Below are 16,258 nucleotides of genomic sequence, written 5' to 3'. Positions count from 1 at the left end.
GCTGGCTTTTTGACACATTGTGAGGTTAACCCCTCATCCTGCTGCCCACCTCCCCACCTATGAGTAAATCCTTCAGCTCAGCACTTGAAAATTCTGCTTAAATGTTTTGCTGGACTGATTGGTTTGTATCTGCTGGATTAATTGCTTTCTCTTTGCTGAACATGGGCTTGCTTAAATATATTTGACAGCTGCAGCTAATATACTCTTTTTGTACAGTACCGTGAGGTTGAGTTAGTTAAGTGCCTGCTTTATTTTTGTTTGGATGCCAGATATCTTAAAACAGATGGTTTGTGGATGGCTTGGATATGAGCTTTCTGTTTATTCTGTGGCATCACAACTTAGATGTTTTGCTGCCTGCACATCTTGAAGATAGAAAAGCTGTCTAGTGACCCAACTCACAAAGAAGTATTTTTATATTCTGATCTAGAGTGTAACAAGTCCAAGAATTACTGCATTTAGGTTAATAATTCATGTACACAATAAATCTTTTTCCATGAAATGTACTGTATTTTCTTACTGTGCTCATTTTCATTCTCATAAGTGCTCCTGTCTCTTGTGTTTCCTATGATACAATGTGTATCTAATTCTCCTTTATGCTGTCCCACCTTCTCTCACCCTTTGCTTTCCTAGAGCTAGCTTGCTTTAACCCCCAGACAACATCTTTGCTAGGAAAATATATCGTCCACACCCAGTACGACAGGGCCTTAGTTAGAAATAGTAATCTCAAGGCATAGGATAAGCAAAATGTTCGAAAATCAGTTTGCTAATGTGTCACGTGTTGTGCAAACTCCTGAATATTCAACCAAAAACTAGCAAAAACATATAAAGACAAAGTAAAATGAGAGGGGTGGCAAGGAAAGATGTGATGGTTATTCAATATAACATGTTACAAATGAGTTCATGGAGTTCTCTGTTGCATGGTATTTCAAATCATAGAGTCATACAATACTGAAACAGACTAAAACAGTCCAACCAGTCCACGTTGACCATAATCCCAAACTCGAGTCCCACCTGCCTGCATTTGGCCCATATCCCTCTTAACTGTTTCTATTCATGAACTTATCCAAATATCTCTTAAATGTTGTAACTTGTGCCCACATTCAACATTTCCCCTGAAGTTCATTCCACACACACGAACCACTTTCTGTGTAACAAGTTACCCCTCATGTTTTTTAAACCTTTCTCCTCTCACTTTATAAATATACTCCCTAGTCTTAAAATCCCACTTCCTTGGGAAAAGGCACCTGCTATTCACCTTATCTATGCCCCTCATGATTTTATAATTCTCTAAAAGTTCACCCCTCAGCCTTCTACTTTCCAATGAAAAAAAGGCCCAGCTTACCCAGCCTCTCTTTAGAACTCAAATCCTTCATTCCCAGCAACATCTTGCTAAATCTCTTCTGAAAACTCTGACTGAAAAACATCCTTCCTATAACAAGATGACCAGAACTGACACAGGCCTCACCAACGCCCTGTACAACCTCAACATGACATTCCGACTCCTGTACTCAGTGCTTTGAGCAATGAAGGCAGGCATGCTAAACACCTTCTTAACCACCTGTCTGCATGTGATACAAACTCCAAAGAATTATGTATCTGAACGCCTAGATCTTTCTATTCTATAACACTACCCAAGGCCTACTAATCAAAATGATGGATGTATCATTTTGAACAAGTTTATGGTTTTGCAGGAGGTGTCAATTCTGTGGTGTTGCAGCCATTGTTACCCAAAGGAAATAGCTGGAAGCAGTAAGATCATTTTGTTCCCCTTGGGACTGAACTGATTCCTTAGTAACTATACCTGTCTGATCTGACCACGATAGTTGGCAGCGAGCAAAGAAGCCAAACATACAGACAACTTGCACAATAGATATTGCTTTCATGATAAAGGGGTGCTTCACAAGTGCATTAGAAAGGCAATTTGACAGTAAGTCACCTGAAGAAGAGATATTATGACAGGTGACCAAAGGCTTGGTCAAGGATGTAGGTTTTCAGGAGCGACTTCAAGGAGGTAAGAGAAATGAGATTAAATGTCCAAACCTATTGTGCTGATGTAGTCCCCTTATCTCCCAAATTCACTGAAATGATCGCAGAAGAATGATGGCAGCAAGATGTCTGCTGGGCAGATTTCTTGGTAAAAATACAATACCATCAAATTACTAGTTTCCTGCCAGTACCCCCAATCAGCAAATAAATGTGGCCTATTACTTATCCTCCAAAGGATCCTTTGCCATATATTTATCTTTTATTAAGCTCTTTAACTGGTAGCTCATTGGCTGCAGAATCACAACATTACAGGTTCTACTGGTTGCGTATTAATTATAGCATTAGACTCCTTGAATTTGTATTCCTGACTTGAGCAGCTGGTTTCCTTTGGTAAAAGTCTCCGCCCACGTGAATGATGATCTAATTGGCAACTGTTCCATTGTTTTTTGTTACTAACTAGAAACATTGTAACTGCCTAAACAAGATCCATAAAACATAGTTTGGAGCAGGAGTATTATCGAGCCTGCTCTGCTGTTCAATGTAACCGTGGCTGATCGACCACTATAATGATTTTTATCCCGCCACATTATTGCCACGTCCCGTTATATCATTCACAGATTTTTAAGGCAATTTCTACTTTAAACGATCTCAATGTCTGATCTCCCAATGCTCTCTTGGGAGAGAATTCCAAAGTATCACAACCATCTATGTGGAAAAAAAAATCCACTCATCCTGGTTCTAAATGGTTTTCCCCCATTTTGAAACTGTTTCCCCACCACCCCTTTCTAGATGCCCAACCATAGTAAACATCTTACCTTTAACCCTCCCAGTATTTTGTAGATTTCATTCCTTGAAACTGTAGAGAAAACAGGCCAGGTTTGATCAATCTATCTTCACAGGATTGTCTCACTCTCCTGGGAACATCTCTGGTGAAACTTTGTTGTAATTTTTGCAATGGCAATAAGATTCTTCCTCACGTAAGGGAGTCAAAATTAAACACACTGCCTGAGATGCAGCTACATTAAAGTTTTATATAATTGGAGCAAGCGTTCGCTACTCCTGGACTCAAATCCAAATGAGAGATCCTTGCTGCATCTGTATGTGAATGAGTTATTGACAAGGAAACCAAGATCCTTTGTACTTTCAAAATACGAATTAAGAGTAGAAGGAGGCCATTCAGCCCTTGAAACCTTTCCTGCGCGTCAATGAGATAATGATCTAATTGTTTTCTGAATTCCACATTCCTGTCCAACCCCGACTGATTCCCTTACCTATTAAGAATCTACTTCCCTCCACCTCAAAAAAAATCAATGACTTCAACTCCACTGTCACTGAAGCAGAGTTCCAAAGTCGTACAACACTCTGAGAGAAGTAATTTCCTCTCACTGCTATTCGAAAAAGGCATTTACTAAGTTTAAAATATTCTTCCTAAATTTTGGATTCATTCACATGAGAAAACATGCTTACCGTGTGCATCTTGTCAATATCATTCAGTATCTTATAATCAAATCACTCTTTGTTCCTCTAAATTTCAGTAAAAGAAAGCCTAGCCTGTCCAATAAGACAACTCGCTTATTCCAGATATAAATCTAGCAAGCCTTCCTTGAACCACTTCCAACACACTTACATTCTCCTTTATATATGAAGTCCGAAACTGTTCATAATATTTGTGCTGTAGACAACCAGTGCCCTGTATAATTGAAGCATAACATCCTCACTTTTATGTTCAATTCCTCCCATTGTAATGAAGGACAGTACTCCATTAGTCTTCCCAAACGCATGTAGTACCTCGATACTAAGGACTCCTACACCTATCTGCACCTCAATATTGTGCAGTCACTCTGTTTAAGTAATACATTGCTTTTTGTTCTCCCCTTCAAAGTGAACAATTTCACATTTTCTGACATTACATCTATGTATCAGATTATTGTCCACTCACTTAACCTGTCTGTGTCTGCCTGCATCCTTGTGGTTTCATCTTCTTAACATATGTTTCTACACGTCTTTGTGTCATCTGTAAATTTAGCCACCATGCCTTCAACCCATCTTTGATAAGTCATTGACAGAAATTGTCAAAAATTCAGCAACCAGCACAGATCCCAGCAGAACATCATTTATCATGATCTGCCAATCTGAAAAGGTCCTTTCATACAGACTCTGCTTCCTGCCAGCTAGTCAGTCCGTCAATCTGTTATTCATGCTATCTTACCACTACACCACAAGCTCCTACGCTACAGCTCCCTTTTATCTGGAACTTTGTCAAAAGCCTTTGGAAATCTAATGAACTGACTCTCCCTTATCCACAGTACATGTTGTTCCTTCAAAAACATTCCCATTAATTGGATAAACATGATTCCTCTTTTATAAAATCACGTTGACTGTTCTTGGCCACCTTGAGTTCTTCCAAGTTCCAGTTATAAACTGTTAAAATCTGATTTTAATACCTTTCTTGTGACAGATGTCAAGCTAATTGGCCTATAGTTTATTGTTTTCTGCCTCCCTCCCTTAGTATATGGGGAGTTATAAAGGAACCAATGGGTATGGGAAGAAAATAGCAAGGAGATCGAGCAATAGCCATGATCATACTGAACGGCAGAGCAGGTTCAAAGAGTTGAATGGCCTACTCCTCTTCTAGTTTCTATGTTGCTATATAAGTACTATTTTACAGCTGATGGAACCTTTCCAAATCTAAAGAATTTTGGAAAATTAACACCAATATGTCCACTGCTGCACTGGTCATCTCTTTTAAGGCCCTAGAATGATAGGCCTCAGGGACCAGAGACTGATCAAGCCACTGTCCACCAGTTGGTCAGTACCACTTCTCTCATGATTATAATGTCACCAAGTTCCTCTCTACTTCAAATCTTCTGATTACCTGGTATTACGAGGATTCTTTGTTTCCTCTATCGTGAAAGCAGAAGCTAAAACTTCATTCATTACATCGGCCATTTCTTTATTACCCTACCATTAGCTCTCTATTCTCAACCTGTGGAAGTCCAGCATCACTTCTTTCATATTTATGGAGAAAACATGGCAATCTACCTTTGAAGGAACGATAATACATGCGATTGAGTCCTTGGTCGGGAACTTGCAGATGTTCTTATGGGTCTGCTGCCCTTGTCCTTCTCGATGGAAGTGGTTGTGAGATTGGAAAGTGCTGTTTAAGAAGCCTTATTAAACATATACAATGTATTGTGTAGATAATACACACTGCTCCGACTGAGCATCAGTAATGGAGAGAGAGTGATCTCAAGTTGTCAGGAACTTCATACTTTTTTTTAGAAGAAATGTTTTGAGCTCATTTAATTATTACCTGATTACAGATTTGTAAATCGATTGACTCCAGCAGAAATATTATTATCACTGGGGTGGCCATCTAACAGAAAATTCGAGACTGTTCAGCAACCATTGGAAAATTGTTTGCAAATGCATGAAGAACCTGCACTGATATTGCATTAAGGGAATTCTAATTCTTTAGAAAAGTCACTGGAACTGAAACATTAGTTCTGCTTTCTCTCCACAGATACTGCAAGACCTGCTGATTGTCTCCCACAGTTACTATTTTTGTTCCATTGAGGGATGTTTTGTGATCATACAAGAAAAGGAAAGTTGCAAACACAGTTTGACCACAAGTTAAACAGAAAAGGAAAACATATGACTTTTTTTTTGCAAACGACCTTACGTTTTGGAGGAGATCTGTATAAGCCAACAAAAATGTCACTGTGAAAGGTGCAACTGACATTTGTTTGGTAGTGTTTGTTGTTAATACTCATCATGTTTGAATGTATTAAAGCGTTTCAAGAAATATGCAAAGGCTGCAGTGCCAATGCAGGAGAACTGAAACTAAATATAATGCAAAAAAATCTCTTGCACGTTCAAAGTCGAGCTCACACCTCCAATTTTTCAATATTTCTTCAGGCATAAATAGCATGTAGGTAATTTCTATTCCATTACTCTGTGTACCATTCACTTAAGAGGCCACAAATAGATGTTTTTATTCACTCACTATTGTTTGATAGCAAACTATGAGGACTGCACAAGCTGCTTGTATACTCTGAAACTAAATAAATTCAAAATTTAGAAGTTGTTTGCAAAGTGATTGTTATGAAGTCAGACAGGTGGTTATTGTAGGAGATGAGATCCCTGACTGGGGCCGTTAATTGGGTCCAATCAGGGAACTGTGGCTAACAGATATAAACAGGATTCTCAGAAGTTCTGTGTACTCTGACTGTCCATGCATAAATAAAGGGTGACTTGGTGAAAGGATACCAGCCTCTGTGGAGTTATTTCAGTGGTGATGAGAGAAAAGCACATTCTTGAAGAAATTCACTTGCAACAGTTGTCTTTGAGTTATGGTAAGCATTTATGGCATCATGCTGTTATTTGAGCAACTTGCCTCATTCAATCCTGCCTTTGAAGGCTGGACCCATCATGTAGAAAGAATGTTTTTTTTCCAATAAATGACAATGGAGCAGATGAAAAGCAATGAGTAATTTTCCTGACAGCTTGTGATTCCACAGCTTTTTTGGCTATTTGGTGGGTAAATTGTCCTGAGGCATTAGATATGAAAACCTTTCAAGAGTTGATGGATTTAGTTAAGGAATAATATGACTCCAAGCCTCCTCTAATTCTGAGACATTATTGTTTCTACTCACCAGTTCAAGGACTGGGTGAGTCTGTATTAGGATTTTGACCAGGTTAAGACAACTGGCAGGTGCACAAGACTTTGGTTTAACCCTCAACTAGATGCTGATAGGCCATTTGATATGAGATTAATGATGCAAAAACACCTACTAGCTGAAGTCCAACTGGACTTCAAACAGGCACTACAACTGACTGTATCATTGGAAAATGTGGTAAGTAGAGCATATGAGACATGGTTGCAGGGAGCTCAGGACTGGCAGTTAAACATCCAAGGATTCACAACATATCGAAAAGACAGGGAGGTGGGCAGAGGGGGTGGGGTTGCCTTGTTAGTTAAGAGTGGAATTAAATCTATGGCACTGAATGACATAGGGTCAGAAGATGTGGAGTCTGTGTGGGTGGAATTGAGGAACCACAAAGGCAAAAAAACTGTAATGGGAGTTATGTACAGACCTCGTAACAGTGATCAGGACCAGGGGTGCAAGATGCACTGAGAAATAAATAGAGCATGTCAGAAAGGCAAGGTCACGGTGATCATGGGGGATTTCAATATGCAGGTGGATTGGGTGAATAATGTTGCCGGTGGATCCAACGAAAGAGAATTCATGGAATGTTTGCAGGATGGCTTTTTGGAACAGCTTGTGATGGAGCCCACAAGGGAGCAGGCTATTTTGGACTTAGTGCTATGTGATGAGCCAGACTTTATAAAAGACCTTAAAATAAGGGAACACTTAGGAGGCAGCGATCATAATATGGTAGAGTTCAGTCTGCTGTTTGAAAGAGAGAAGGCAAAATCGGATGGAATGGTGTTACAGTCAAATAAAGGTAATTACAGGGGCATGAGAGAGGAATTGATGAAAATTGACTGGAAGCAGAGCCTAGCGGGGAAGACGGACCAACAATGGCAGGAGTTTCTGGGTGTAATTGAGTACACAGTACAGAGGTTCATCCCAAAGAAAAAGATTATCCAGGGTGGGATTAGACAGCCATGGCTGACAAAGGAAGTCAGGAAATATATCAAAGAAAAAGAGACAGCCTATAAAGTGGCCAAGAAGATTGGGAAGACTACAAAAACAAACAGAGGATAACAAAGAGAGCAATAAGGAAGGAGAAGATCATATGAAGGTAGGCTAGATAATAATATTAGAAATGACAGTAAAAGCTTCTTTCAATACATAAGAAACAAACGAGAGGCAAAAGTAGATATTGGGCCATTCCAAATTGATGCTGGAAGGCTAGTGATGGGAGATAAGGAAATAGCTGAAGAGCTTAAGTACTTTGCGTCAGTCTTCACAGTGGAAGACATGAGTAGTTTGCCAACAATTTGGGAGAGGCAGGGGGCAGAGTTGAGTATGGTAGGCATTACAAAACAAAGTGCTAGAAAAGCTAAAAGGTCTAAAAATTGATAAATCTCCTGGCCCCGATGGGCTACATCCTAGAGTTCAAGAGGGTTGGAATATAAAAGCAGCGATGTGCTTCTGAGACTTTGTAAGGCTCTAGTTAAGCCCCATTTAGAATACTGTGTCCAATTTTGGGCCCCACACCTCAGGAAGGACATACTGGCCTTGGAGCATGTCCAGCGGAAATTCTCACGGATGATCCCTGGAATGGTAGGTTTAACATATGATGAACAGCTAAGGATCCTGGGATTGTACTCATTAGAGTTTGGAAGATTGAGGGGAGATCTAATAGAAACTTACAAGATAATGTATGGTTTAGAAGGGGTGGACGATAGGAAGTTGTTTCCGTTAGGTGGGGAGACCAGGACCCGTGGGCACAGCCTTAAAATTAAAGGGGGTAAATTTAAAACTGAAATGAAACGACATTTCTTCAGCCAGAGAGTGGTGGGCTTGTGGAATTCATTGCTGCAGAGTGCAGTGGAGGCTAGGATGTTGGATGCCTTCAAGGCAGAGATCAACAAATTCGTGATCTCAAAAGGAATCAAGGGCTACGGGGAGAGTGCAGGGAAGTGGTGTTGAAATGCCCATCAGTCATGATTTAAATGGTGGAGTGGACTTGATGGGCCGAATGGCCTTACTTCCACTCCTGTGTCTTATGGTCTTATGAGTTACAGGGTATTCCGATGGATGTGAACACCTTACCAGTCTGACTGAGTTTGTGGAACATCACTTGAGTGAGGACAATTGCATATCCTTGCTCAGGGCATATCTTGAGCAGAGGGACTTGAGGTCAGCCCACAGGAAAACACAAAACAAAGCCGAGTCTGTGCCAAATGGGGAATATTCTCCTCAGAACCGGGCCGGCAAGCAATCATAGTCCTGCTGGACACAGCAAGAATCCCACTAGGCATGAATTTAGTAAAAGAACCCATAGGCTGTTATCCAGGAGAGTGCACACACTGGAAAGTCCACCTACATCAGGTTTGGAACAGTTCAATTGCTTAGTATTACCCAAATCAGAGTCAAACAAGAGCATCTGATTTAATGGGCACCCAGCTCTAATGGAGGCCGACACCAGCACGGCAGTTTCAGTGATCACAGAACCAGTCTTCAACAAAATTCATTCTGGACTCTAACCCTTAGGTTTGTACAAAGCCCTCGGCTAGACAGAACTTATGGTGGGGAACGTTTACCACGGCACAACTTCGCTTACAGTCTCTGAGAGAAGCAGCTGGTTCAGTTACCAGTAATCGTAGTAAAAGCCTCAGGCCTAAGCCTGATGGAGTGAAATTGGTTGAAAAAGGTTCAATTAGAAAACAAAAACCAAAAGAACCGTGGATGCTGTAAATCAGGAACAAAAACAAAGTTGCTGGAAAAGCTCAGCAGGTCTGGCAGCATCTGTGGAGGAGAAAACAGTTAACGTTTTGGATCCGGTGACCCTTCCTCAGAACTGATGGTGGCTGGGAAAACATCAGTTTATATGCAGAAAATAGAGAGATGGGTGGGGTAGGGAGTAAACGATAGGATAGAGCCCAAAGAGAGAGAAAGACACTTCGATAAAGGAGTTGCTAACAATCAGGCTGGGAGGGTGAGTAGCTGTTAATGAGGACTGTTAGTGACTAACAACAGGGGGATGTGTAATGGCAGGCTATGTGGTAACAAGGCCTGGTGTGTGGGGTAGGGGGCTGTGACATCAGAGTCTAGACCCTAAAATTATTGAACTCCATTTGAGTCTGGAGGGCTGTAGGGTCCCCAAGCAGAAAATGAGGTGTTGTTCCTCGAGCTTGCATTTCGCTTCACTGGAACACTGTAGCAAGCCGGAGATAGAGATTTTGGCCAGACAGCAGGGTGATATATTGAGGTGGCAGGCAACAGGTTGTTCAGGGTCTTTTTTGCGAGTAGAACGTAGGCGTTCTGCAAAGCGGTCACCATGTCAACACTTTGTTTCCCCAATATAGAAGAGACCGCATTGTGAGCAGCGAATGCAATAGACTAGATTCCTTTACTCCCTACCCCACCCACCTCCCTATTTTCTGCATATAAACTGATGTTTCCTCAGCCACCACCAGTTCTGAGGAAGGGTCACTGGAACTGAAATGTTAACTCTGTTTTCTCATCCATAGATGCTGCCAGACCTGCTGAGCTTTTCCAGCAACTTTTGTTCCTCAATTAGAAAATGGCTGCCTGAGTGATGTCCTAATTAAATGCCCGGAGACTTCTCAGGAAAAGGGATTACCAAAGGAGGCAAGTCCACCTTGCATGTTGACTGGGAAGCAATTCCATGATTCTGTAAGGCCTGCCCACTGCCACTTGCCTTACGGGCAGAAGTAGAGGAAGAAATCAGGAGGCTGGAAAGCGGAGGAATCATCAAATCAGTCCAGTTTGTGGAGTGGGCAGCACCAGCCGGATGCAAGACTTGGATAAGCGTGACAGTTTACTTCAGGGGATGAAGTATGAGGTAGGAGCCACAGGAATGGCCCTGTGTGGGTAAGAGGCATGGTTGACATGAAGTCAGTTCCAGTGACACACAAAGTTTGGGTAAGAGCGATGGTCCTGAACATGTGGACCATTTGAAAGTTGCAAACTCGCAAATGGTGCGGGAGCAAAACGCATGTGACTCGTCAACAGTCTTCCTGATTGTTCTGGACCCTGTGGGTTCTCTCTCTGCGTCAAATGTTGAAGAGATGTTGAAGAGACCTCAGAATCTGAGATAGACACGGTGAATATTGCTGACTCAATGCCTTCGCTGCCTAAAGAGGAGAATGAGTTTCTTCTGAGGCTTTCCGGGCACAAGAGGCAGACTACTGTCTACTGCATGCTGTCTGTATCAGAGGCAGGATTGGAGGAACCTGACCCAGTCCTAAAACGACCCAAAAGGAGCTGCAAAAAAAAGAATGAACCTCTGTCCTCAGACTTAGACGGGGAGAGACAATGATTGTAATGAGGTCATCCAGATGGACCTCATAGAATGAGTTCCCTGATTCGACCAGGTTAACAGCCTCAAACAGTGAGCCCTGGCTGACAGATATGAACAGGCGTGTCAGAGGTTCTATTCATTGGAGGGCTAGCTCTGAGGGAGCTGGATCAGTGTCAAGGACTCTCCACGTGTAAATAAAGGGTGAGGATTTGGTGACAGGACACCAGTCTGTGTGGAGTTATTTCAGTTAGCTTCACAATTAACAATTTTCACCTCACATGCTGTGTAAGTGTATCTGTGTATATCCGTCTGTCTATCTTAGAAAAAATAGGTTTAAAGGAGTATAAGAGATAATGGGAACTGCAGATGCTGGAGAATCCAAGATAAAGTGTGAAGCTGCCTCCCTAACCTGTTCTTCCTCTCACCCATCCCTTCCTCCCACCTCAAGCCGCACCTCCATTTCCTACCTACTAACCTCATCCCAACTCCTTGACCTGTCGGTCCTCCCCGGACTGACCTATCCCCTTCCTACCTCCCCACCTATACTCTCCTCTCCACCTATCTTCTTTTCTCTCCATCTTCGATCCGCCTCCCCCTCTCTCCCTATTTATTCCAGAACCCTCACCCCATCCCCCTCTCTGAAGGGTCTAGGCCCGAAACGTCAGCTTTTGTGCTCCTGAGATGCTGCTTGGCCTGCTGTGTTCATCCAGCTTCACACTTTATTATTTAAAGGAGTATAGTTCAGATATGAAATGAGCAGCAAGAGTGGGGACCCCATGAAAGTGACCAGGAGGCTCCTCGTTAAACAAGGTGAAAGGGTAACCTGAAGAAGCCCAGGACAGGGAAGTTGATCCTCTGCTGGATAACAAAGTGTGGGGCTGGATGAACACAGCAGGCCAAGCAGCATCTCAGGAGCATAAAACCTGACGTTTCGGGTCAGACGAAGGGTCCAGGCCTGAAATGTCAGCTTTTGTGCACCTAAGATGCTGCTTGGCCTGCTGTGTTCAACCAGCTCTGCACTTTGTTATCTTGGATTTTCTAGCATCTGCAGTTCTCATATCTCTGAAGCTGATCCTCTGCACCTGGTTTTATTGCTACATCCAAAAATAGATGATCCAGCTGTTTAAAATGATGTTTAAAATGAGGTCCAATTGTTGTAATTAGGCCTGACTTTTGAATGTCAGCAAAGTACCTGCCCTCCTGAGATACGGCCTCACAGGTTGACAAAAAAAAAGTCAATAAAAATTAAATGGATGTTAATGCAGCCTGATTGCAGTGAAGCCTTTCATATTATATCTGCCAATATCTTCACCCTGTCTTTGCATATCATTTTCTCTGTATAAAGTCACTTATTGTATTTCTGATAAAAGACATGTGTGTATACTTTTTCCCACGTTTCTAGAATTGGTCTAAGTATTAATGCCTGCGCAGCAAATACTTTGAGGAGGTGGGGGAGCTCCTTTAGTGCAAAAAAGGAAAAGCTGAAATTTGCTCATGCTTACCTTACAGCCCTTGGCAACAACTCCCAAGAAAAACATAGTGCTTAACTGGTAGTCTAGATTTGGAATAGGGCAGAAGAATTTATGACCATGGGACTTTGAAAGTAACTCATGGGATTATTTATTGGCTTATTTATTGGCACCAACATGTTTATAATGAAACCCCTCCATATGAAAAAAGCAGCACTTTCAGGTTACATTCTTAAGAAGATCTATTTAACTGATTCACAATAAACGAGCATAAGCACCCACGTTGTTACACATTGGAGGTGTGTGCTGGGTAATCACAATTTTCACCACACATTGTTGGAATAAATATACAGTCATGAAAAAGTCACCACAGCTCACTGTGAGGTTATTAATTGGGATTTGGCACAGCTTTCAATATTTTCAAACTTTTTTTTTCCCAGTTTGGATACCATGCACGCTGTGTGTGCCAGATGCTGTGAAACAGTTTCCCTTTTCTTGGACACAATTCAAATCTAAGGCATCTTTTTTGAGCCAGCTTTCTATCTTCTAGCTGGAAAAACGATAACTTCAACTTTTCAATTCAGAAAGGACAGCAGTGCTTCAATCGGATGTAATCACTTTTGACATTTCTGGTGTGCCATTAGGTAACCATGTAAGATGGTTGCCAGAAGAAAAACACAATAATGTCTCTTACCGGGCACAATTTCAAAAAGGAACTTCCTGGACTCATCTCCATTGTATGAATGTTCAGTGACATTATTACCAGGCAAGAAAATGGTCCCCTGTAAAACAGACCAAGAAATATTGTTTACAAAAAAAGGTGTCATTTATGGAATAATGAGCTATAAACAAGAATAATATAGGTTATGCAATTATAAAACAAGCTATAAAAAATTGAGCATTTTTCAAGAATTCACATTGCTGTTTCAAACTCTATTAATGAGCAGGAATTTAAAATACTGTATAATGTTATGGTTGTCAATGTTATTTGAGAAGTAAAAAGATAAGACTTACTTTTTTGCATAGCACCTCACACAATCTTAGGATTTCCTAAAATGTTTATGCCAATGAAGTATTGTTGAAATGCATTTAATGTTGTCATTTAGGAATTGTGTTACGAGACTTGGATGAACTTGGTGAGGTGCCCAGGAAAATGCATTGTTAGATTGACAGTTCTATCTCTGTGACCTGTGGTCAATTGCACAATGTTTCTGTAATGGTATGGTGTGTATTTTTGAGACTTTAAAGATATGGATGATAGACACTTTTACTGGGTTGTAGTAAAAGCAGTTTCAGTTTAAATGAAGTAGAAACTTAGGAATGAATGGCTTTTTTTTGCAATTGTGATTCTCAGGTTTATTGGCTCTGTATATTGGGCAAAAGGACATGGCCATTCCACAGCTTAGCTTGGAGGGGATATGGGCTGTGGGTGTGGGGAGAAGAAATTGGCAGCTATGAAGGGTGTGAGAGGCCATAGATTGGTGACTGGAGGGGCATAGCTTGATATGGGTGACCTGACCTTTCAAATGTTCCCTAATCCAGCTATGGTTCATGACATCTCTAACATACCCATGAACCATTTACATTTTGAAATGGTGACGTGACTACAGGAAAATTGCAGGCAGCTCAGAGATGCACAGCTTGTAACAGAGCCAGTCGATGGACAGTACAGCCTGTTGGCTCCCTGATCCACACCAGCCCACACTTTTATCCCTGCTTGATGAAAATTCGGGGTATTTGGGCTGGGAATTCTGGAATCAAAGTTTCCACAACTTTATGAAAATCTAGACCTAAATGTCTAGGCTAAACTTGAAACCACAACCATCTAACTCTGGGGTCAAAATGTTCACACAAAATTGCAGAGGACACCTTTAATGACTTCCAGTGATAAACTGGATCAGATTACCCCAGACAGAGCAGCCAGGGAAGTATGAAGATCCTAGTCTCTTTCCAATATAAATCATATAAGTAGATTCACCAATATTTAGGTGAAGTTCAGTGTTATCAGGGATTAGTAAATAAGGATGGAGTGTGTGGAAAGAATAGTACACAAGAAAATATTAATTGAGAAAGACAAACCAATAGAATTTATTTAAAAGCCTTGTACTTAAGTCCACACTGTATTAGGGGAATAAAATTTATGAGCACGAATACAGACAAATGGGTATGAGCTGGTGGGGATTACTGAAACGTACTTACATGAAGATCAGGAATGGCAGTTAAATTTCCCAGGCTACAAAGAACAAAAAACAAAGAAAATTACAGCACAGGAACAGGCCCTTTGGCCCTCTAAGCCTGCGCTGATCAAGATCCTCTGTCTAACCTGTCATCTATTTTCTAACGGTCTGTGTCTATTTGCTCCCTGTTCATCCACGTACCTATCCAAATATATCTTAAAAGACGCTAACGTGTCTGCGTCTACTACCTCTGCTGGCAACACGTTCCAGGCACACACTACCGTCTGCATAAAGAACTTTCCATGCATATCTCCCATAAACTTTCCTTCTCTCACTTTGAACTCATGACCCCTAGTAATTGAGTCCTCCACTCTGGGAAAAAGCTTTTTCTATCCACCCTGTCTATACCCCTCATGATTTTGTAGACCTCAATTAGGTCCCCCCTTAATCTCCGTCTTTCTAATGAAAATAATCCTAATTTACTCAACCTCTCATCATAGCTAGCATCCTCCATATCAGGCAACATCCTGGTGAAGCTCCTCTGCACCCTCTCCAAAGCATGCACATCCTTTTTGTAATGTGACAACCAGAACTATACACAGTACTCCAAATGTGGCCGAACCAAAGTCCTTTACAATTGCAACATGACCTGCCAACTTTTGTACTCAATACCTGCCCAATGAAGGACAGCATGCCATATGCCTTCTTGACCACCCTATTGAACTGCGTTGTTACCTTCAGGGAACAATGGACCTGAACACCCAGATCTCTCTGTTCATCAATTTTCCCTAGGACTTTTCCATTTACTGTATAGTTCGCCCTTGAATTTGATCTTCGAAAATGCATGACCTCGCATTTGCCCAGATTGAACTCCATCTGCCATTTATCTGCCCAACTCTCCAGTCTATCTCAGTATTCCGAAAGGATAAACAAGGAGTAGGGGGTGGAGTTGCTTTATTAGTTAAGGATGGCATCAAGGCTGTATTAAGAAATTATACTGGCACTAGGAACCAAAATGTTGCATCAGTCCGGATGGAAATAAAAGGCAAGGGGCAAAACCCCTTGGTAGGAGTAACTTACAGGCCCCTGAATAGTACTTCTGAAGTAGGGCATAGTATAAACCAGGAAATAATGAGGACTTGTGAGAAGGGCACAATGGTAATTATGGGTGATTGAAACATGTGGATTTATTGAATTAATAAACTTGGAAAGGATAGCCTCAAAGAAAGGTTCAAAGAGTGCATGAACAATTGTTCCTTATAGCAACATGTCGCCGATGCAACCAGAGATGTGGTTTTCTGTAATAAGGAAGGATTGATAAATTGTTTTGTAGTTAAGGACCCTCTTGGAAAGAGTGATGACAACATGTCAGACTTTCAGATTCAGATTGAAAAAGTGAATGTAGAGTTGCATAGGAGAGTTTGTGCATTGGGCAAAGATAATTACACCGGCCTGAGGAAGGAGTTAACCCAAGTGGACTGGGCAAAAATGTTAAAGGGTAGGTCAGTTGAAGAACAGTGGTAAATGCCTAGGGAAATACTAAATACCTCTCACTTAAAGTACATTCCTAAGAGGAAAATGAATTGTAAAAAGGTGTAAAACTATCGATGGCTTAACAAGAAAATCAAAGATAACATGAAGGTAAAAAATAGAGCATATCATCTG

General features: G+C 41.3%; 1 protein-coding gene across 9 annotated transcripts in view; it reads right to left on the bottom strand.

Annotated features, from left to right (window-relative positions):
* arhgap24 (Rho GTPase activating protein 24) overlaps positions 1 to 16,258 on the bottom strand; it is a 451,915-nt gene that overhangs the window by 208,629 nt on the left and 227,028 nt on the right. For all 9 annotated transcript variants that reach the window (XM_059646319.1, XM_048546224.2, XM_059646296.1 and 6 more), the window contains one exon: positions 13,111 to 13,198. Coding sequence is in view for 5 of the 9 variants with exons in the window: in XM_048546224.2 (XP_048402181.2) it covers positions 13,111 to 13,198 (88 nt within the window). In the remaining 4 variants the exon portion in view is untranslated. The remainder of the gene's footprint in view (positions 1 to 13,110; positions 13,199 to 16,258) is intronic.

This window comes from Stegostoma tigrinum, chromosome 1 (assembly GCF_030684315.1).
Source record: "Stegostoma tigrinum isolate sSteTig4 chromosome 1, sSteTig4.hap1, whole genome shotgun sequence".
NCBI lineage: Eukaryota > Metazoa > Chordata > Chondrichthyes > Orectolobiformes > Stegostomatidae > Stegostoma > Stegostoma tigrinum.
This window is presented reverse-complemented; position numbering and strand designations above follow the sequence as displayed.